This window comes from Cupressus sempervirens, chromosome 1, assembly GCF_028749045.1.
Source record: "Cupressus sempervirens isolate cs-2001-9-10 chromosome 1, ASM2874904v1, whole genome shotgun sequence".
Lineage (NCBI taxonomy): Eukaryota > Viridiplantae > Streptophyta > Pinopsida > Cupressales > Cupressaceae > Cupressus > Cupressus sempervirens.
In genome coordinates, this window is record NC_143118.1 from 835,800,727 (window position 1) to 835,825,897 (window position 25,171).

The 25,171-nt window shown below is 38.1% G+C and overlaps 1 protein-coding gene across 3 annotated transcripts in view; it reads left to right on the forward strand.

Moving 5' to 3' along the window:
* The window catches only part of LOC149580450 (Ribosomal protein L7Ae/L30e/S12e/Gadd45 family protein), a 174,914-nt gene that overhangs the window by 126,265 nt on the left and 23,478 nt on the right, over positions 1-25,171 (forward strand). For all 3 annotated transcript variants that reach the window (XM_089791061.1, XM_089791076.1, XM_089791069.1), the window contains one exon: positions 19,279-19,446. In XM_089791061.1, coding sequence (XP_089647187.1) covers positions 19,279-19,446 — 168 coding nt within the window. The remainder of the gene's footprint in view (positions 1-19,278; positions 19,447-25,171) is intronic.

Here is a 25,171-nt window from a genome sequence, read left to right on the forward strand (position 1 = left end):
AACTTTTGACCAACTAAAAAATGATTGCACATCAGGAGAATCAAGACTAATTTCTAGAGGGATCATTTCAAATTAAGAGGGAGAAAATCAAGCTCTTTTCTTAGTCTCCAACAAGAGTGGGAAAAAAGAGGAAATTCAAAGGAAAGAAACATGACAAGAAAATGGAATAATAATTTCACCAAGAAATGATTTCTCCAAATTTTAGTGTTATAAGTGTGAGAAATTTGGACATACTTTCAAAAATTGTCCAAAAAGAGAAAAAATCCTAGCTTCCTTAGCCGAAACCAAAAAGGATGAAAATTTGTTATTTTATTCTGCTCTATCAAATGAGATGAAATCCAACAAAAATGTGTGGATAATAGATAGCTGTGCTTCTTGACACATAATAGGATTTAGAGATAAATTTGAAACTTTTGAAAATTATATCACTAAAGGAGTCACCATTGGAGACAATTCCACATATCCAATAAAAGGAATTAGGACCTGTTGTATACAACTAAGAACTAGGGTAACACTAAAATTGAAAAATGTTCTTTTGTACCTGGCATAAAAAGAAATCCAGTATCGATCTTTGGACTTGTTGATGAAGGTCTCCAAGTAACCTTCAATGAAGACAAAGTATTGTACTGGGTTAAAAACACTAATCTCAAGAATGCTATCTGTCACCTTAGGGACTAGAGACTCGACTCTATATAAACTATGCAACATTCGAAAGCAAGCTCTAAGCTATGAAGTGACAAATTCTAATGAAGTATGGCATAGAAGACTCAGACATATTGGATTCAGTTCACTTCCAACTATTGGAAAAATCACAACTGGAACTCCTAGCCTAAATTCAAATCATAGACAGGTATAAAGGATGTGCCCTAGGAAAGAACATAAAAAAACCTTTTCTTCCTAGTGAGCATAAGGTTAAATCAGTTCTGGAAGCAATTCACTCTGATTTATGTGGACCTATGCCAACTCTTTTTTTAGGAGGATTCTCTTATTACATAATATTCATTGATGACTTCTCCAGGAAAACCTGGATCTATTTGTTGAAGGTCAAAGAAGCAAATGAAGTCCTATCAAAATTTAAAGAATTCAAAGAAATTGTGGAAAATCAAACATTAAAAAGAATTAAAACGTTAAGATCAGACAATGGAGGAGAATATACCTCTGAAAACTTCAAAGCTTTTTGTATCTCTGATTATACAAATCAGAGAAATATTAAACCTTATTACACACACACTTTCCTTATCCTTATAAATACCGATCAAAAACATTACATTCTGGATGCTGATCATGAAATCCAACAAAAATGTATGAAGCTTTTTGTAGCTTCATGGAAATATTTAACCTGATTATACACACACACACACACAAACTTTCCTTATCCTTATAAATAGCGATCAAAAACATTACATTCTGGATGCCATGTTGATTTTTGGAGGACGCTGCAAATGTATTTGCACTGCCATGTTAGGTTTGTGCTTTCCAAGGGCAACGATCTACTTCTTTATATTGAGTATGAAACATGGAGAGACATGTCCCTTAGGGAGATGTCTATTCATTTTAATTAATTAATATAACAATTAATTAATTAATTATCTACAAATATATATATATATATATATATATATATATATATATATATATATATATATATATATATATATATATATATATATATATATATATAACTTCAGTTTAGTCTCATGATATTATCCAACTAAAGCTACCAAACATTAATAGGAAGACCTCACAATCTCCCATTTGCCATTGAAATAGCTTGTTGAGGGAGCTTGTTTTGTCTTCCGAACAATTCTCTAGTCGTAATATGCCCTCTTTGTCAGGTTCTACTCGTTCACCTTTCACCCATTCTTCCCCATCCGCTTCTTAATCGGAGGCCAACTCTTGACTTTGTAATGACCCTCCTCAAATCTGCTCTTAGAAATGCTGATGAAAGCTCAAGGAATTTCATCAAACAATTCACATGCAAGGGACGTATGACTGATTTAGTTTTTCAGTTGGCTTTAAATGACTCTTTTTTCAATTTGCATTAATGAGAATCTTGTGCTAGAAGACTCCAAATGGACTACACAATAGCCTAACATGAGTGTGCTACTAATTTTGACAATATTCAGTGCATATATATGATCTAAGCATGAGAAATGAACACCTACAGCCAACTGGCATTTTTACAAACAGTTGGTATGTAACTAACTAGCTGATAAATAATGATATTGAATTTGCTTAAATGACAACAACAACTATTATCTTCTTAATTTGCAATGAAATTTCTAATGCAACGCTCATGAAATATGGCCAAGACTTTTGGCATTTACATGGATTACAAAATGATAATGCTGATATAATGCACACTTACAGCTGAAACTTATAACACCCTAAAAAACCAATGCTAATAAAGGAACCTGGTTGTAGATGGCTGTAATAATTTTCTTCAATGCTGCCCCTTCGGCTTTGCTTTTCCGATTTGCTTTTTCGAATTGCTTTTTCGGCCTGCTTTTTTGGTTCCGCTTTTTCGGTCTGCTTTTTCGGCTTGCTTTTTCGGTTCCGCTTTTTCGGATTGCTTTTTCATATCTTCTTTTTTCAGATTGCTACCCTTTTTTATCTCAAGACCATATCTTTCAATGGCGTCAAGATTTTCAGCTTGAAGGGATTTCGTCCTTCAAACTATTGAGACATAATCTCCAGAAAATTTTTCAATTTCTTTGATATTTTCAAGCATGCTAAAAAGAAGCTCTTTCATTTCTTTTATAGTGTTTTCACAAGGGCTCCATCCTTCGTTTTCTCAATGTGGGATAAAACATCACTCCCCTTTATGTAACTTATGTCTCCAATGTGTTATAAAATAAAGGGGACTCTTTTAATTTAAATATTTTCCACAAACTATAGTCTATGCATTAATAAAGTTAAATATTTAAATTTAACTTTATAAAATAGCTTTATCAATGCATAAAAAATCTTATCAATGATAAACAAGTCTTCTTGCCGATTTTAAACAATTACCATCGACATACTGCTGCCACTGGATGTCCGACCATATCCAAGATGACTTACTATAAATAGTAAGTATGCCCAAAGTTGCCTCAAAACCCATCAGAAAGACCTGCAACTGAAACTATCTAGGCCAAAAGGCCTCTAAGTCCCTTTAATGTCCTAGTTAGCCTACGGGACTGTGGGGAAATAGGCTAACGACAACATCATGCTATGAATGCTAAAAAGGGGACATTGCAGACTCATTGTTTGGTTCTAGAGGTTGATTACATACTTCCATCCTTCTGCTTCATTAGAAAGAGTATTCTTCTTCCAATTATGATTCTCTTTGGTTGTGACAAGCCAACCTCTACCCAAAAGTGCACCATACCCTTCGTTTTCTAAAGCAACGACCATGAAATTGAGGAAGAATTGTTGTGTACCAATCACCACCTTTTGTCCCATCAATGTTTGAATCAACTCGATTTCATGCTGGTTGGCCCTTGTCGACTACTATGTAAAGGGCCAGAGAGTCGGTTTTCTGAGGGCCTTCCAAGTTTCTTCCAAAAAGACATTAACACTCGATCCCCCATCCACATTAGTGTTCGTTAATTTACAGCCCATTATTTCCATTTCTACAATGATAGGTGTCCTCCCTACCCCAATTGTGAAAAGTGTATTAGTGTCTTTTTCTCCCTCTACTTCCTTTTTTTATCCTCAGGTTTTTCCTCGTTATCACTCCCTCCTTGTAGGAATGTCTGACCCATAACTCTATTGCTTTTGGTGTCATGAGACCTCTCGGTTCAAAACTTGGCAACAATGCCAAAAATGTAGATGGGTTATACCACTAATTACTAAAACATGAATTCAACCTATTAATGCTGAATACCAGCCATTACATATAACAAAATTAGTACTATAATACCAACATAAACTTAATACCATATGAATTTGAGGGAAAATAGTTTTCTTTATTTCTATCCAAAAATAGTTCATACATCCGTCATGTTTAAGAGTCCTTAGATATATCCTTGGTTAAGAAAAACAACCAACCCATCCCTTCGCTTACTTAACTGCCCAAACCCCTCATTAACTATCCTTAACATAACTATATTGTACTAATGTTTTATTACATCTCTACAAAAAAAGATTTGTAAAAAATAAGTTAAAAAACTTTTTGTTTTTTCGCAAATGCATTTTTGGCTACCGTTGGCTGGGTCATGGACTAGGAACTTGAGGAGTCAACCCATGACTTGTTGGCTTGACGACTCACGTAGGTCATGTTGACCCTTCGAGTCATAGGTTAGTGTCATTTTGATCTGCCCAGGCTGTGACAATTTGCTAACGCTAGCTACCCTTGTAACTCGCGACGATTCTTGGAGCATTGTCACAATCCTCACTTCTCCAGATTGCTGGTCCACTTGCAATCATAAATTAGGATGTTGCAAAATCCCTTCACCTTCATAGGTAGCATCCTCAATAGATAACTCCTTCCATTTTATTAGATACTTTCGGACCATTTTAGTCCTTAACTTTTGTCCTCTCCAATCGGCCATACTGCTGGGCATTAATACCAACTTCCCTTCTTCATCAAAAGGTGGAAGCTTGGGGGATGCAGCTGTATGTTGGCTCACCGTTTTCTTCAGACAAGAAAGTTTGGAAACACTACTCTTCAATGAATACTTCCTATATGGTTGTATACAAAAGAAAACCAAGTCCTCAACCTGAAATGTTCACTCAACTGTATGCCTATTTACATGAATTTTCTAGTTGATTTTGGGCCTGCTGGATGTTATCTTTCAGTGCCTTGAAAATATCCAGACAACTTTGAATTGGCTCCTTTGCATGGGGAACCTTACAGTCATCAAATGTGAAGTCCATGAATGATAAAATGTCATTACCTATATGAGGCTCTGAAAGTAGGTGTGCCAAACGACCTATGATAGGTGGTATTGTAGTAATCTAAGTCACAAGGTTTGCCGAATTTTCGGCTTGAGATTCGAAATTCGGCGAATCCATTAAAACCAAAAAAAATTCGTTGATGTTCGCCTAACATTCGTACATAATATTAAAAAGGTGTCGTTTTCCAAAAATAATAATTTATCATGCCACTTTTTAGAGTTTTCGATCGTGTTTTTGTTATCAATGAAACCAATCTGCATGCTGAGTGCACGAATACTTTTTGAGCATCAACGGCTAGGGCATCTGTATTTTTCTAGGCATTGGCGGAAACTTTTCATCTGTTTGATCGTTCGCCAAAATCACTCTTTGCTTCATTTTTGGCTTCAAATTGCGGATTGTTATGCGGACTCTCTGTGCTTTGTGTTACATTTGCAACACCCCATCGTCCCTGTAACTCCTGACTCTTATGGACTTTGCAACCCCTAACTCTCATTCGTTGCGACTTGTCTCTGCAACATCTCGCCTTTGTTTTGGTATTCGGATCACCTTCAACCGATGGCCATCGCTCAGCTTTAATATTTTAATAGTTTAAAGGATTTAATTTTGTGATTTTAGGTTTTAGTTTATTTTATAAGAGTTTCATTTTATTTTTTAGTTTGAATATAGTTTAGTTTAATTTATATCATTGTTATTATATTTATAATATTAATACAATTATTTATATTATTATTATAATATTAATAATACGATTAAAATATTTTCATTCAATTGATGGACACTTTAGTTTATATTGTTGTTTTGAGTAATTAATGTTGTGTAATTTCATATGTTACAATACAAATTTAATATTTTTTTAATTTTGTAAATTTTAAAATTGTTAACTTCTTACATATTAAACATTATAGGTATTTTGTAGTTTTGAATTGAAAATTTCTTTGCATGAAATTCATAAATATATAATAATAAATAATATATACTTATTTTTTTAAAATTACATAAGGCGAATTTATTATCGATTTCTTTTCCTTTTTTTTGACTTGTCGAATTTCATCCGAACTTCATAGTTGTCGAACATGAACTTGAACTTGAACCTTGTGACTTAGGTAGTAATATTCACTATCCTTTTCTAAGGTAGACTTCTACCTATTTGATTACAATATTCATTTGTCCATCTATTTGATAATGGTAACTAGTTCTTGGAGTTAATTTTGTACCTGTCAATCGAAACAACTTGTATGAAAACAAAGGAATGAATTTGTTGGCCCGGTCACTTGCATTAGTCTTAACTATGCAACTTGAAAACCTATTTGAAAAATAATTTGACAACCTAAGATGTTGAAAAGTGAGGACGAGTGGCAAAGAACTCAGTGTTTCATTAGCCTGCCCACAACTACAAAGATCAATCTTTCCCTTGCACACAGGGTAGACCTGTGATAAAACCCATTGACATTCCTTCCACTTCTATTCAGGTATCAAAAGTGGCTTTAGTATGCTTGCAAGGAACATGTTTTGACTTGTTTTGTTGGCAAGTCAGACACTCTCTAACATGCTACAATACATCATCTTTCACTCCTTTCCAGGTAAACCTCTCATGCATCTGGCATTGTGTTTTGAAGAAACCTAGGTGTCCTCGTAAAGTTACATCAGGTAATGGCCTCAAAATATTGGCCTTCAACTTGGTATCTGGTAAAAGATAAATTATGTTCTTGTATAAATAATACATCCATCATTGCATACTTGTCACCTTGTACCTTACAAATATATCTTTGGAATATTTGGTCAGAGATATCCAATTAGGTGATATCTCAGTGAAAGAGCAGACAGTGAACCTCCTGGAAAGAGCATCAACAACACTGTTCTTTTTCTGTTTGACATATTCTACATCAATATCATATGCCTAAATCTTGCCCATTTTTGTTGCCGCATATTGGAATATTTTTGTTCTAGGAATTAATTAAGAATGTTCTTATCAGTCTTAACAACAATTTGACACGCACTAGATATTGTCCAAACTTATCTAGTGCATGCATGATAGCTACCATTTCCTTGTCATAAGCGGAGTGCAACCTTTCTAGATCCCTGAGTTTCTTGCTCTCAAATACAATTGGATGCCTATCCAGCATTAGGACTGCTCCATTCCCTTGGTCTAAGACGTGACACCCATAATTTGTATGAGTTTGTCAAAAGCATTTTCTGCCACCAGCCTACTGAAAGGAAAGATCAGTCAAGGACAATGCAAGCTGTGAATAACCTCTCACAAACCTTCTGTAATAACAACACAAACCCAAGAAATACCTCAAATCAGATATGTTTTAGGGGGTGGGAAATCTAAGATTGGCAATATTTTTTGTTGGTGAACCTTTACTCCATCAATCCCAATTACATGCTCAAAATGGAAAATTTCTGTCATTCCGAACTCACATTTGGGATCCTCTGCAAACAGTGATTGTTCCATGATAGTTAAAATTTAGAACCACAATGTCTTTCTGTAGATAATTATATTTTCAAAGAAAACCAGAACAAACTTATACAACTGCTCTCGGTAGGTGGGATTCATGTAGGGCTGAAATGTTGCAGGTGCATTTCCAAGTACAAAGGGCACAGACAGGAACTCAAAATGCCCATAGTGACAATGGAGAGCAGCCTTCTCAATACCTTCTTTCTGAACTCTAATTTGGTGATAGCATGATCACAATTCAATTTTAGAGAAGAATACAATGCCATGCAACTCATGTAGAAGCTCATCAATCCTGGGAATGGGGTATCTGTTCTTAATGGTTCCTTTTTTCAATGCCTTGTAGTCTATTCACATGCGTAATTTTTCATCCTTCTTAATTAGGGTAACAAAAGAAACAGAAGGGCTGGATCTAGGACTTACGTGACCTATTTTCAGTAGCTCTTTGATTGGTTTTTTGAATTCTTCTTTAAAATGGTGGGGATGCCTGTTGGGTGTTGTGATACAGGCTTTAACCCTCTTCCATCTAAATTACACGCTCAAATGCCCAATCAGATGGACAACCAGAAGGAATATCCCAAATTACTGTACTATATTTATCTAACACTCTCTGAATACTAACATGATAATATGATTCAGTACAAGTGGAAGATTTGCTAGAAACAAATCATTGAGCTGCCCATTCCTTATCATGTCTAAAACAAGCCTCCCTTCTCTTTGCAAAAAGTGCCTGTGGCCCACCATCAACCATAGCCTTAAGGGCGGTTTTCTTTCCATTTACCTTGAACTGTAATTGCTTTTGCTTGAAGTCATGGACATAATGTTCAAGTGATTCAAACCACTGTACTCCTAAGATAACGTCCACATTACTCAACCCGAGCACATAGAAATCACCTATCAATGTGTGCTCTCCCTTCTGTATGTTCAGTTTTGGCATAACTCGGTTGCAACTTAAAGGAGAACCATGTGCAACAATAATGCTAGATCCAAGGAATTCCTCAGACTGTAGTCCGTGCTTGCTCACCAATTCTACATCTATGAAAATTGTGCATAGCTCCACTGTCCACTAAACATACCATTCTCTTTGTCTGCAGTATCTTCCAACTCAATCCGTTGAGGCTGAACCTCTTGTTTGTCATCCTCATCAGATCTGTCCTCTTGCTCATTCTGTTCCTTTTAATCCGAATGGACTTCAATCAAATGTACTTTGGCTTTTCCAAGACATCTGTGACCAGGTTTCCATGGTTCCTTACAAGTGAAACTTTTTTTCTCCTTTTTAATTTATTTTGCATCTCTTGCTCAGTCTTGGATGGGATGTTTCTTTGCTGATTGCAACTCGTATTGCTCTGCTAATTTGAACTTCTCTTATTAGATTTCCAAGGTGTGAAATCTTTCCTTAGTGGCTGGTAGAAAGGTGTGACTTCTAATTCCATGGTTAACCCAATAGCATCATCTAATGAACTAGGCTGGTGAGCCTTAACCAAACCTTTTAATTATCCACTTAAACCTTTGTCCTAGCTTTGTCCTTATGTTGGTTCATGAACTGATTTAAATTCATTGGCTACCTTACATCAGCTGGAATTTGCATGTATTCATTTTGAGCCTCCATAACATCAGCTGTGATGTCCACTTAAACCTTTGTCCTAGCTTTGTCCTTATGTTGGTTCATGAACTGGTTTAAATTCAGTGGCTACCTTACATCAGCTGGAATTTGCATGTATTCATTTTGAGCCTCCATAACATCAGCTGTGATGTATGTCTCTTCTACCTGAACCTTAGGAATTGGTTCTCTTTCAATTGGACAAGGTAAAAAGGTGGGAAACAATGGTTGATCATACCTTGTCTCTGCTGTCCTCGTAACATCAGAGATTTCTGTCTTGTTTCTCCTGCTCAGCTTCACTTCTGTCGTGTTGACTACTAGAACTTCCCAATTGTCCCATTGTTGTGATCACATGATCTTGGAATTGTTGCAACATTTGCTTCTGCTTTTGGACAAAATTTGTCAGGAAAGCATGAAGTTGATTATTTAATATCCTCTGCGTGCTGCCATCTCTTCTTTCTCCCATCCTAACTTCAGTTGGGTTAATTTCAATGTCTTTTTGTTGCCCTGACCTACTTGCATTGTATTTTGTGCTTTTCAAACCCTCTTGGATACATAGGACCACTTTAAAGTGGCATACATTGGGTCAGGTGCAAAAACAACTCCAATTCTGACATGCAATGGAGAATCTGTGACATATACTCCAAAAGAAAACCTGCAATTGAATCTCCCACAGGCTGGCAAGGTTTGTAGCTCTGATATCTCTTAAATATCCTTCTCACAGTTCTTTTATAAATTAGACAAATCTAATATCTTATTTGAGGTAAATTGTTTATATCAATAGAGAGAAATGAAAAATTACATATACATAAACAATTAAACAACGGTGACTAAACAACCCGGAAAACACTTTAGGGAACTGATTACATAAATTGTATATGTTACTAACTGAATTTGAAATAGAACATACTCTCAGTAGATGTGAATGTTATAGCTGAGATATCACACAAACTGGCATCCTCAAATTCCACAATCTGCTGTATCAAAAAGAAGTTGAATTTGCTACTGTAGGATGTGACTGCCGAGTCAATACTCGTGCTGGGTTTGCATCCATAAACAGGAGAGGTAAACAATATAATCAAGTTGCATAGAATGATTCCTTTACTCGCGTGATTTCCAGCCAAAGACTTTATCAACTCAAAAAAGTCTATTTGTGCTTTCTTTTTCATTATAAAATCACTTCAGTGGCAATTTATTGTTGTCAGTAAATTCTATATTGTAGCCGATGCGTAGAAGTGTATTTGAAAGGGTGTGTGATGGTTGAGTCACCCCTTCGGGAAAGTATATGTACTATGTCTGGAAGGGACTTTGGAACATCATTGTAATCATCATAATCATATTGTAAGCCTTGGAGTGCATATTGCGTATATGAATAAAGTATATGTTCTGTGTTATATCTTACTGTACTACATGTGATAAGTATCCTTTTACCCTGTATGGTAAACATTTGGCGCCATTGCCAGTCGAACCTGGAACGAAGGAAGTTTTATGAAGATTAATGCCGAATTTGCTTAACAAGGATAGGAATAAGATAAAAGATAAGGATGAAATACGCACAACACAGGAAGTTTTAATTTTAGCACAATAGGCAGAGCACAGACAAAAGCTTGAGCAGATTACGGACGAACACCGAGGGGGTGAAGGAGCATAGACGGAGGGATTGCAGTCACCTAGCAGACTGAGGAGTGCCGAGGAATTGCTAGAAGAGACTCGACAGCGATTGAATTTGGTGGAAGAGATAAGGGAGGAGTTCCTTAACTTGTATACGTTGAGGGTAGAGAATCCGAACGGAAGGGAAGAAACTCGCATGACTTGAAGTGCTGAATGAGCATGAGTGTGGAGTGAACTCTTCATTCCCGATACATCCGACAAACGGATATAGGCAGAGAATCGAACAACTTCGCTTGAGGAAGATCTTTTCTCTCTAGGTAACGCGGTCGTTGGAAGTAGGGCGGTTGTCCATAGTAGCATGGTTATGCAGAACAACGTGGGTGCTTAGAACAACACGGGTGCTCAGAACAATGCAGTTACTCAGAATAGCATGGGTGCTCAGAACAGCACGGGTACTCAGAACAGCACAACAAGCACTGCCACTTCAGAAGAAAGTAGTAATGGCAGGACCAAAAGAAATATTGCTGAAGTTCAATGGTGACGGGACGGCAGATCCAATCAGACACTGCAAGACGTGAAACAATATGGATGGCAAATGGTGTAACAGACGAGGATGATTGGGTCCGATAGTTTCTAGCGACCCTACGGGGTGTAGCAATTGATTGGTTTGCGGATGCTGATCCTTAGAAATTAGCTATCTAGGCAGACGTTAGGAAGGAATTCATAGTAGAGTTCCAACTGCTAAGGGATGATAACGAAATTGTAGCAGAAATATACAATACAAAGTAGGGGAAGAATGAAACGATCCGTGTATATGCAAGAAGGATAAAAAAATTGGTGGGGAAAATGAAGAGCCCACAGGCTAACGGATTAAGGAAACGATGGTTTGTTGAAGGGCTACGACTGACACTAAAGAAGAAAATGAAGATTGTACCTCCAACATCGTACACAGATGCGTATAATCGGGCGATGGATCTGGAGAGTGAGCATAAAACAAGCAAGAAGAAGAAGCACAAATCGTTGGACTCAGACGATTCATCTTCCGAAAGTAGTAGTAGCAACGAAGAATCAAGTAAGAAAGTTCGAGCATTGTAGAAGGATCTACTAAGGATTATGAAGGAATTAAAAAATCTGAAAAATAATGCTGACTCAGTGAAGGGGGAATTGTGGTGTACGGACTGTAAGGAGGGCCATATAAAGGGCTCTTGCCTGAAAAAACAATTTTGTGATGTCTGCCAGATTGTGGGACATTCCATCAAGGAATGCCGGTTCAATATGAAGACAAAGGGACATTAGCAAGTGCTACTAATGTAGGAAGTATCTCCCAGAGCAGGAACAAGCACAAATAGTAACGACACAACCTTAGGAGGACATCGCAACAACTGGCGCGAAAGGGGTGGTAATAATAATAACAATAACAATGGAGGCTGGAGACTGATACAGTACAACTTGAGTGGATGATTGATGATACAATGTCTTGCATACAACCTTTGGGGACACTTCGCCAGAGATTGTACCACGAAGGTTATGCCGCAACTATTATGCAGATGGTGTGGTTCGGGAGACCACAAGGGTTTGAAATGCCCAAAGCAGGGGGTGAACTTGTTACGTATCGAAACATGTGTTGGCCACAACACTGATTCTAGCCTATCCGAACTAGAATAAGGAATTTCAAGTTAATGTTGATGGATCAAACTATGCGATTGGAGCAACACTGGCACAAACAGGTGATCATGGATTGGACCATTTGGTATATTTTGCAAATAGACTATTATCTAAGGTAGAGAAAAATTACAATACGATGGAGCGAGAGGCACTGGGGATAGTGTATGCAGTGCAAAAATTCAGACATTATTTATTGGCGACACCATTTGTATTCTATGTAGATCATTAGGCACTGCTATATCTTGTAAATAAGCCGATCATCCAGGGTAGGATAAGTCGATGGTTGTTATTATTGCAAGACTTTACATTCAAGATTGTGGTATGGCCAGGAAAGAGTCATGTAAGTGTGGATCACTTGTCGAGGATAAAATCAGGAGAGCCACCAGAGGGGGTCACTGATGATTTTCCTTACGCGCAGCTATTTCAGATTACCGTACTACCATCCTAGTATATGTGTATCGGGGAATACCTTTCGACAGGCCAATTTCTTGGGGAGATGCCACCGAACGAGAGAAGGAAACTGGTGCTAAGGAGCTGAACATTTTAGTTGATCAACGAGTTACTGTACAAAATGGGACCCGATCAAATTCTAAGGTGATGCGTTCTAGAGGAGGAAATTTCAAAGGTATTGAAGGAAGCACATGAGGGACCAGTAGGAGGACATATGGGGCGAGACACAACTGCTCGAAAGATACTTTTGGCAGGGTTATGGTGGGCAACTGTGCACAACGATGCCATGGAGTGGGTTGTTGCATGCGACACATGTCAGAGAGTTGGAAAACCACTGAAGAGGGACTTCATGTCTCTGAATCCTTCGCATGTGTAAGAACTTTTTGAAAGATGGGGATTAGACTTTGTTAGATCCCTTAAGGTAAGCAAAACTAGAAGGTGTAGGTACATCATGGTGGCAACAGAATACCTGACCAAGTGGGTGGAGGCACGCGCACTACTGGACAACTCTGCGGTGAGCATAGTTAAATTTATTTATGAGCAAATCATCACTAGGTATGGGATTCTGTTGCAGTTAACAAGCGACCAGGGAGGACACTTTGTCAATCACGTCATTCGACTGCTCACTACCGAGTTCAAAATTTATCATTCATTGTCGAACCCTTACTACCTGAGAGCCAATAGACAAGTAGAAGCTACGAACAAAATCTTGGTCGGGGTGATTTATAAATCTTTTGCAATCAAGAGAGAAGATTGGGAAGAAAAACTACCATCAACATTATGGGCGTACTGCACTTCATATAAAGTAACTACGAGACACTCCGTTTTAGTTGATGTATGGGTAGGAGGCTGTGGTACCGATGAAATTCATGGTACTAAGTTTAAGAATCGCCATCAAGAAGAAATTGGGAGATATGGAAAGTCTGAGAGAGGTTGTATAATTTAAATAAACTGGACGAGTGACAACTGTAGGCATAGTGGGCCACATAATTTACACAAAACAGGCATAAGGTATGGCAAGACAAGCATTTAAAATTGAATAAATTTCAACCAGGACGGCTAGTTTTGAAGTATAATGGGCGAAACGAGATCAGACTAGGAATGTTCAAAGTGAAGTGAGTGAGACCATACAAGATACACAAAGTTGGTGATAATGGAGCAATTAAATTATGGATGTTGGACGGGAAGGAGGTGCCTGATGCAGTAAACGGGTTGAAGTTGAAAATCTACCACGAAAGAAATAACACATCTTCGCATTCGAACAAATTGGAGAAAATGTAAAAATAGTAGATAAAGAATGTAAATCTGTAAGATAGGTAAATGTAAATAATATATGTAGAGTTGAGCACATTTCCATAGTATGGCCAGGAAGTAATAAAATAATAAATTCAAAACAATATGAGTATTGTACGGCTATTAGTCTTATATTAGCATATGAGTAACGAAGATGAACCTTTTATTAGCATACCACAGAGAGGATTGACTCAAGATATATGCACGGCATTTGGAGAATAGTGAATGATTGGAAAAGACACCGTATGGTGGCAACAAAGGACAACAACGAGATACTTAAGCATCGTACGACAAATTAGTGGCACATTACGACATTGATAGGAACTAGTATAGGGAAAAGTGTAATGTATGGTCTGTACGAAAGACACAAGAAGGGAAAAAACCTTGCAAAGACACCAGGCAACCTACTGTACGGTAAGGAAGCCAAGTGTAGGACCTTACGAACATAAAAGAGCACTGCCTGTGAAGGAGAAAGCACCGTACGACTCATGGAGCAAACGATCGAAGCACCGTACATTGTCACCGGACATGAAGTGAGAAGTATTGACATTGTATGGCCTGGAAGGTTTCAAAGAAAGACGTCATACAACAATACGAAGAAGGAAGAAGCAAGCATCATTGACAAACACTGTACGTCGTACGGATTTCCAAGGAAAAATATATGGCTATGCATCCGTGCCAAACAAGGAGCAGTAAAGCAGTACTGGGTTGTCTGCCGTATGACGTACGACCGTCTTGAACATAGAAGGGCATATCGTATGGTGTCGTACAACAAGTAGTTATAAAGGGCGAAGCATTTTCTAAAAGTTGTATAGTATGGATAGTGGAGCGCCATACAACCGTACGATCTCACAGTAGAAGATTTATAACTAGAAACGAGTGGCAGGACAGCCGTACAATCTCTGGAGAGCAATATTCCATTCATACGGCCACAATAGATAGAAGAATGCAACCATACAACAATGGAGCAAAGGAACTGTAACTCCAAGGAACTGTTCCTTCACTTTCTAAAAGGAACTGTACGGACACTAAAGAAAGGAGGGAGGTAACTGACCTAACGGATTTTTGTTTTTTTTTTGAGCAAAATAACAAAAAGGTAATAGTCATGCATTTGGCTGGCAAGAGAGCCTAGAAAAAGAAATTGGACAAAGATTCGGCAACAACTGCAGCCATGAACAGGAATATAAAAACTTTGCCATCCGGAGTACTTGTAGCTGGAGGAATAGGACCAAGCAAAAAGAAAGTGAAGCAACCAACACAGTCTGCTGCGACGGATAATCCCACAACGCAGAATATTGCATTTGAAGGATTGAATGGAGCAGAATGCTGGAAGTGGTGGTAGGAGACATCTGATAACCATCCAGTGAAGGCTAGCATTCAGAAGGCACAGGTCAAATGGGTGATACAAATGCCTGTGTTTTGTATCAGAGATTATGAAGGGTTTTTATGCCTCATGATCGAAATGTATGATAAGTTCTCTCGAACCAGTACATTTTCCTACCTTGGTTGTAATTTGGTAATAACATTTAGACCGGCGGACTTCACACAGGTATTTAGGATACCTGGGCATGCATAAGGGGGAAGGAAAATAGATAACGAACCAAAAAAGTTGAGTCAGGAGGTAAAGACACAATTGATACAACTGGTATGTGGGGATTCGATGTAGGTGGAGCAAGAAGCTCTCACAGACACGTCGAGGGGTAGAGGATCGAAGAAATCCAACGTGCAGGAAGGTCACTGCGTTGTCTTATGGATGTCATGAAGAGTTGCCTCATAGGCTCTAGTTGCGCCTTAGACATTTCATTTCCATAGGTAGTGATGATGAATGAGATTCTACATGGAAGAGTGTACGACTAGGCTGCATTGTTGGTAGAACGGATGTATGAATTTATGACATTAAGCACAAGACATTCTACATGCCGCATTATGCCATCGGGCTATTCTTGGAGGCAACAATGCGAATGATTCCCAACGATGCACTAAAGGCTAAACCAGGATCACTCGTGCCAGGCACACCCCCAATCATGCAATGGAGACATCTTGATACACTTGGCACCAATACCACGGTTGAACAGAAACAACTAAGACTTGATGGTGGTCGCAAGGAGACGTCTTTTGAGGAAAGTGGGATTGATGGGGATGAGGAAGAGGACGAGGAGGTAAAAGTAATTACAACTACATCATTGAGATTCCCATGACCTGCACTTTCAGCGACGACACAGTTGGCTCTCGTAGGTATACATGGCATCCCAGGGTTTGGTTAATTCAGGCAGCTAGTAGTGATGACTCTGGCTTCAGTTGCGATTCAGCCCACCATGGAGACACGAACTATTCCCGAGGCATTAGCAAAGGCACATCCACCACAACGGAGGCAGCTATTCTAGAAGTAACGATGGAGCCTGCTTGTGAGGTTTTACTAGAGGTGGGGGTTGAGGTACTTGTACTTGACGCAGATATGGAGACTGAGGTAGGAGTAATGGAGATACCGACAGGCGAGGGTTTGAGGGTGCCAGGTGTCCATTTGGATGTTGGGGGTTTAGATGTAGTGGTTACGGTGGATACAACATTGTTAGCATCGCTTGAGCTAGACAGAGAGAAAAACACAGAAGTTGAGTGCGTACTTGAGTACGCGGTTCCATCGTACCCCAGTGCCTTGAGTGACATACCTGCATACACCTATGCGAGAAGTGGTTCCAAAGGGAGACCCTTTACAGACATAGGTGGAGGAGCGTCGACCGGTACAGAAAGATGGACTATCGCATAGCGCTGTTGAGCGGATGGAAAAAGCAGTAGAGAGGGCTATGGGTGTTCAGCAACATCTATTAGCAACAAAAATAGTGATGAGAGAAGCATTCTTAATTGATTTAGTGACACTAGCGAATCGAGCTCGCCAAGTAGTGGCCTCTGCAGAGATATAGGCTTTGGACTCAGTAGTAAAGGAGCTAGAGAGAGTGGTATCTTTCATGAAATTAGGATGCCTGGTTGCCTTTATAGTTTGTTTTGAGGAACGGGGATGGCCGAGTGTGCAGACTATAGAGATGTGCCAAGATTGGACCACCACGAGAGATCCAGGTATGGAGAGCCGAGTTGAGGTTTTGACTTAGGAGATAGTTGAGATACATAGGGATGCATATTACACCCTTCGGAGGAGCCAAATAGATCAGGGAGTAGCAGAGAGGGCTCGAGAGGAGTTAGGTACCAGGCTAGCCGCGGAGAGGGCAGCCTGGAAATTCGAGAGGGTAGCCTTGTTAGCTAGACAATCAGTTATAGAAGGTGGCAACAGAGAAGGAAAAGTTAGCAGCGGAGAAGGAGCTTAGGGCACGGATGACTACTACTCTAGGGATGCATTCCTCTTCTTAGTAACAAAAATTGATGTAATTAGTTGTTTATTTTGAGTTTTGTTGTTTTGTTGTCCGGAGACAACTTTACTTTTTGCGAGGATGATGTTGTCCGTAAATTCTATATTGTAGCTGATGGGTAGAAGTGTATCCGAAATGGCGCGTGATGGTTGAGTCACTCCTTCGGGAAAGTATATGTACATCGTTCGGAAGGGACTTTGGAACATCATTGTAATCATCATAATCATATTGTAAGCCTTGGAGTGCATATTGCGTAAATGAATAAAGTATCTGTTTTGTGTTATATCTTACTGTACTACATGTGATAAGTATCCTTTTACCTTGTACGGTAAACATTTGGCGTTGTTGCTGACGAGTAGAAAGGGCTCAAGAGGAGTTAGCTACCAGGCTAGCCGTGGAGAGGGCAGCTTGGGAATTTGAGAGGATAGCCTTGTTAGCCAGACAAAGTCAGCTACAGAAGGTGGCAACAGAGAAGTAACAGTTAGTAGCGGAGAAGGAGCGGGTGGCAGATGAGAAAGAGAGAGAGCTGGGAGAGATTGCTGGGATGATATAGTTAGCTTTGGAGCTCCAGATGGAGGTTGAGGCCAAATTGAAAGTTCGGAAGGAGCAAGCCTACAAGCTACGAGTAGAGCTGAACGAGCTTAGGGCATGGACGACTACTACTCCAGGGACACATTCCTCTTCTTAGTAACAAAAATTGATGTAATTAGTTGTTTATTTTGAGTTTTGTTGTTTTGTCGTCCGGAGATGACTTTACTTTTTGGGGGGATGATGTCTGTAAATTCTATATTGTAGCTGACGGGTAGAAGTGTATTAGAAAGGGTGCATGACGGTTGAGTCACCCCTTTGGGAAAGTATATGTACACTGTCTGGAAGGGACTTTGGAACATCATTGTAATCATCATAAATATATTGTAAGCCTTGGAGTGCATATTACGTATATGAATAAAGTATCTGTTCTGTGTTATATCTTACTGTACTATATGCGATAAGTATCCTTTTACCCTATACGGTAAACAATTACTAAGTTTACCCCTTATTTGAATTGTCAAGAAAGCAGCTATGTTGGCTTAGAGAGACCAAGCAAATAAAATTGACCTCCATTCAAATAAGGCCTCACATCCATGACTGAAGAGTAGGAACTTAAGCGAAGAAAAACAACTTGCCCCCCTTTATTAATTAAATGTCTTAGCCGTTGGAAACTTTACAAAGAAGGCCAAACAAATTATTAAATGCTAATAATGATGCCTAAATTATAGGGGACGTTACAGTTTCAGACTGAATTTTTAAACAAAATTCCGAACTGTTTTTGTTTCCATACTGTATCTTCTTTTCACTGCTATAGGTGTCATTGTAATATCCTTCTACATGGTGCTTTTCTGGGTTTGTCTAGAGCCATATGATAGAATTTTATTTCTATCACGACTTTTCTCCTTATGGAAGTAAAAAGAGATGATGCTTGTATTTCTTCTGGATCATACTGTAATGACTCTTTGCATTGTATTGTCTCTAACTTGATATTGAGGAATGTGAGTTTTGCAATATTTCATGGCAATAATTGCTGTCTGATTTGTGTTATGGGATTGTCAATATTTTTTAATCATTGAGACATTCTTTTTCAATGTTTGAAATGGTTGTCATACTACTGTTCTCAGCTCTTGATAGAGTTTTTGTATTAATCTGGTCCCCTCATTTTTCTCATTTATTGGTGGATCTAATTATCACTTCAGCACAAGATGACTTGAAACTCTGTGTGTGTGTGTGTGTGTACCTTACACAAAGTGATTAATTTATATGTATTAAATCTGTGTGTGAGAGCAAATGAGGGTTTTTATGATGGTCCTTTAAAAAAATGGAATTTATTTTAATGGAGCTATTGGATGTGATCTAATATATCTTTTGGAAGAGACCATTATTAGAAGATTGTTTGAATACTAATATCCCATTATCTTCATTTCTTGTAGGCAGTTCTGATTGCAGTTGATTGCCATCCTCGTACACTTGTCAGTCATTTTCCTGGCTTAGCTTCTAGCAGGGGTGTACCTTTATTTTCCATTGAAGACCATGGATCTGGCTCTGAGCAGCTTGGGAAACTATTGAATGTGAAAACGGCAGTTGCCATTGGCGTTAAGGTTGGTTTTTGTTTTGTGAAGTGACTTTTTATGATAAGATTATTTTAAGCTTCCACATTTTATAATTATTAGAATATGCTACTGATAATAACCTGGAATAGAGTCTTGAACCATTAAATTTTTTGTGTAGGCTTTTCCCAGTAGCAGATTCTAATGATTGCTTTTTATGCTTCATTTCTATGATAGTCACTCCTAGAAAGCTATATACTTCATGTACAGTTTTGTATTATTTGTTCATATTCACAAATGTATTTTCTGTGTGAAAGTGAACAGTATTAGGGCATGGATTCTAGAATGCATAATCTGATATGTTATGTTGATCAGTTTATGACAGTTACATCTGACACAACTCTCTAGATCATGACATTCAGCATAACAGCTTGACTTATCCACTTGTCTATATGAACTGTCATTTTGTCTTTGAAAGCTGATCATGTTTGTTTAATTTTGACAGAAATTATCATAAACTAATTACGTCTAAGAATAGTAGATTCACCAACTCAAAAACAGGACTACGAAAAAATTGTTCTTATATATATTTTATTTTGTTTCAGCATCTATTAGGTGTTGTAAACTCAGGTCATAAGTATACTACTGAGAAGACTGTGGACCAAACACATTTTTTTTTTCTAATTGTTTATGTAAGGATTTATATGGTGCTGCAGTGCAGCTATTTGCTAGGAAGACAATCATTGATTTTGAGCTATGTAAATGATAGAATGTTCATTGTGTTGCCTCTTTCTGTTAGCCCCAACTGATAATGTTATTATTGTATGTAGAAGAGTCATATCGGTTGTTATGTTGTCATTGATGTCAAGCCTTAGTTGGTTAGACGTTATACTAATTGAATAGAATGCTATATCGTTTGATTGTTGAAGATTTGGAGAAATAATGATGATGACAGAGTTGATAAGTATTGGTATTCAATGGGCACTTGAATGAGTTAAACCCTGACAATGTAATCTTGGTTTGATTGTTTTGCAATCACGTAAAGTTGTAATGAAGCTCATGTATTCACCGAGCTACACCAGTTACACAAAGTGAAAGAAGGAACACAGTATTGCATGAGCTACTAAAGTATTAACCTAGCGCCTAGCAAAGTAATGATAGAGTTTAGTGTTAACTCAGCACAGTGTTACCCGAGTCAAGTTGTAATGTTCACCGAGTATCAGCTGGAAGAACAAGTTAAGAAAGATGAGATTTGAGGCCGACTTATGATGAAAATAAAGAATGTTAGAGAAGCATAAAGGATAAGGACGAAGTCTGTTACAAGATCTCTATGGCTGGAAAAATATAATGAAGATTTGATAAAGGAGATTTAAGCAAGATGAAGATGAACACAAAGTTCAATGAAGTTCTATTTTCCAAGTGACTAAATACAATGAATCTGGGATCTACGATTGTAATTAAGCGGCAAAATCTGGAAGGTCGAAGTGAACTATTTAAGGAGATGTTTGAGACCTTTTTTGGTGGTTGTTTGAATGCTGATTAAATGCGAATAAAAATTGAAGTTGAAGAAGGAAGAAGAACAAGGTGGACCAAGTAAAGCAGAGGAAAGTGCAAGGTGAAAGAGAAAGGGTGTGAATCAGGTAGACAAGAGATTAGAAGGAAGAAGACCGAGCATAACAAAGATCTGATAAAGCAAAGGTAGTGCTAAACCTAAACAGATCATTTAACTGTTACTTTCTTACCATTGTAGCAAAAAATCTTTTAACCGAGTGGACCTAACATGCCCATGAAATCCTATATGGTAGTATTGATTAGTGATGTTTGTAAGTCATTTAAAGCAGGCCATTCTTTAGAAATGTTAAGGAGTGATAAGGTGTAGATGATCGTTCGTTAAAATCCTCTAACCAGATCACACTAAAAATGTGCATGTAAACCTTTTACAAGGTTGGCTTCACTTCAGAAGAAAGAATTATTTGAGTTGCCGGTCCAAGGTGGTTTTTCGCTTTACAGGGTTTCCACGTTAAATATCCATGTTCAATTGTGTGATTGCTTATGTGTTGCAAAGTTTATTTCATGTTTTCATGTTTTATGCTGCAACTTGGTATAGGCTGAATAATTGCTCTGATACCCGGGATAGTAATAAACACTGAGTAAATAGTTTGAAGTAAAATAATTATAAGTGTGAATTGAGATGTTGAATGTGGTTACCGAGTTAGTGCTGTGAAAGTTTATGACGGTTAATTTGCTGCTGAATTATTTTAAGACCTGTGGGATAATAGGTTATAACTCATTCAACACCCCCCCTCTCAATTATCTAACACTTGCATCTGCAGTTTGTGAAGACATTTGCTACAATACTTTTTGTGTTCGTGTTTGAATTCAATATTGTGTGAGGCTTCCTTGCTAACTTATTAGATACTTTCAATTTAAAGATTAGAGATTTAACTAAACAAAGTATTGCCTGTCCTAAGTTTAGTAGAAGATTTATTTTCTTTTCTACATCAGATCCATATGCCACCATTAAGAGTGCATTTGGTATGTAGAATCAAAACTTCTATTTTCTAACAATGTTAAATATCATACCATCGCAACACTAGTAATCTTGTTGTTGGTAAGTAAAATATTTAAATGATTCCTTGGGATGCTACCAAGAACCTCTTAATATGTGATAGTAAATATACTTATTTTGATTCCTTCAAATCATTGGAAATTCAAGATTTATGTACCAAGTCAGCTTGCAAGATATGACTGAGTCGACTGCTGTATGTTGTTACTAACTTCTTCAAATAATTACTTAGATGATGTGTGACAAGACTGTGATGTCAATCTTAAAAATTTTCCGTAGCAGATACTGTCCAAACTAATTTTTGTATTAGGAAGAGAATGGTGATAATGCCTATGATGATATGGATGTTGGTAAAGTTTCTTGGAAGGGCAAGGATTTGGAAGAGATCTACACAGTGGACTGAAAAGCAATAGCTTTTTGAGAGTATTGGTAGTGCTGAATCTCCCAACATTATGATCCTAGTTTTAACTTAAAATTAATTTGTCATCTTTTTAATAAGTTTCTAATTCTTTTTCTGCTGAGAGGAGTTTATCCACATCATAGTTGGAAAAATCAAGCTCAACATAAATCTGGCAGACAAAAAAATTGTGTTTCCGAGTAACTAAAAAATTGCAATTTTTTAAAAATATTTCAAGTTCAAAGACAAAATATATCAATTGACTCCATAAATGAGGACAAACGTGTTTTTTATCAAACTTGATTCATTTGAATGCGAACTGAGTACAAAATCACAGCATCATGCGAAAATCTGATACAATAGTTAGCTTTAAACTATTATGAATTTAAAATGATTGCTATTGAAAAGCATCATCATAATTCATAAATTGCATTTTACCGCATGTGACAACCTCCCTTTTCCCTATGTAGTGGAAATTTGGAGAGGCTCTAACTCTGCACTTTGTTCTAGCTCATCACTCAACATTGAACGATGTGTTTGTGGATCTGATACAACCAAATCAATGAGCACCTCTTCTTTGTTGTGTACCTTTCTTGTGCAAGGCTGAAGATTGTATAGTATATAATAATAATGGCATTTTAATTTGATACTCATAATATTAAAGTGCATCATTAATTAATGATATTCTAATAGTGATAAAAAAGTTGTCTAACTTTAAGATTTTGGTTTTAACTTCTAAATCCGCTCGTTGTAATCAAAATTCCAATATGAGAAGTGATTTAAATAACTATTGGGGGTCTACAAGTGGAGATCCTAATGGGGATCAAGGGGCAGTAATTCTTGTGGTGGTCCAAGATTAATGATTCCAAGAAGTTTGAGGGGCAACACCCCTTCTGGGGGTTTATGAGCAACACCATTTCAAAATTAAATCGTAGAAATAAATTAGGTGTTTCACACATTTGTATGAAGAATATTTGAGTGTTATGCAGTGTAACATGGGAACTCGCACCCACCTCCCAAACCTTGAAGTACTGGTCCCTGAGATGTCCCCGCATCAGGTACTTGCACACCCAAGTACCCCCACCTCCGCCATTCCACAACCATGCTTCTGCTGGAATGGACACTTGGATTTCTATTTGAATTTTGTTTTTTGAATGTTGCTATTGGGTATGTAATATGTTACTATGTTGAATTTTCAATTGTTGTAGTTCATGTTGCAATTTTGATATGTTCAAGTATTTTAATTTGGTATGTTCTATTGAAACATTATTTCATAACAAGCATTTCAAGGTCTATATGTATACTATACAACACCCCTCCCTACTCTGTCCTCCCCTTGCTGTTTACCGTATGGATTAATTAAGCAACGCACACAGGAAATCGACACAAACACCGAACAGCAAACAGCAGAACTCTTATTATTATTATTCGCATATGCCCACAGTACATTATACTTCGATGATATGATATTATGATAAGATCAATACAATGCTTCCCGAAGGGGTTATAAATACTTTCCGAAGAACTTTCCCGAAGGAGTCTGTCGGCCACATACATGTCGTTACATAAAAACCTTTCCGAAGGGATCCGTAGGCTGATACACAATTTCCTTCCCGAAGGGACTCGTCGGTTGATACACAATTTCGTTTCCGAAGGGACCTGTCGGCCGATACACAATTTCTTTCCCAAAGGGACCCGTCGGCCGATACACAATTTCTACCGACGACATCATCCCCCCCAAAAAAGAGAAGTCGTCTCCTGACGACTACAGAACAAAACTCAAACAACTAATACAACAATATTGATCTGCCATATTACTTTCACATTCATCCCGTTGCATCTATAGCCTTTGCTAACACAATACTGACTCTTCAAGCTGACCTTGCTAGCCACCTGTGCTGCTTCCTCTGCTTCCAACTCCTCGATACCTTGAACCAAGTGTCGTTGCACTGCCTCAAACTGGATGATCAGCTCCTCCCGAGCTCTCTACGCATCCACCAAGATAGCCTCACGGCCAACACCTACTCTCAGTGCCTTTGATACACAAACACTCCATGCCTGCAGCAGCTCCAAGTCTTCGCAATTGGTCAGACTCCCACGACTGATATTCGCAACGACTGGGGGTCTAGGGGGCAACGCCCCCGGTAGGGTCGAGGGGCAGCGCCTCGGGTGCGCTCCCTGTCGCAGTACAGGGCGGGGTCGAGGGGCAGCGCCCCTCGTTGCCAAGACCAAATTAGCACTTCGTAACCCACACAGAAATGCACGAAACACACCATTTCTGTCATTATCTGCCGATTCTACACTCTTTCTGGCAACCACGGATGCGTCCCCTTCCCTTTGGCATCATCTGTCACTCATTTTGAACAACTTGATTTTGTCGATTTTTTTTGTTTTGTTTTAGAAAACCTCTTGTCACCCTTCTGTGATGAAATCCATACAGCTTCAATCTTGACACTGTCTACTGATTGCATATGGATGCCTCCTTCCTGCACACGGGTTTTGATGAAACAAATTTGAAGGTGTTTTCACTATTTCAATCTTCTGGAAAAGCCATACTGCAATATCCTCCCAAGTCTTGAAAATTCATACGATGAAAATTAACAAATTTTGGCTCCAATTTCCGTACGCTAACCTTCTGAAGCTATCAAAATCTGTACAGTGGTTTCAGTGTTATAATAAAAAATCGTACAGTGCAAGGAAAAGCCGTACCATAGGAAAACCGTACACCACTTTCAAGATGGAAATCGTACATTGCCTTAAAATCGTACTTCAAATTTGAAATCCGTACGTTGTCTTTAAAAACCGTGCTGCAA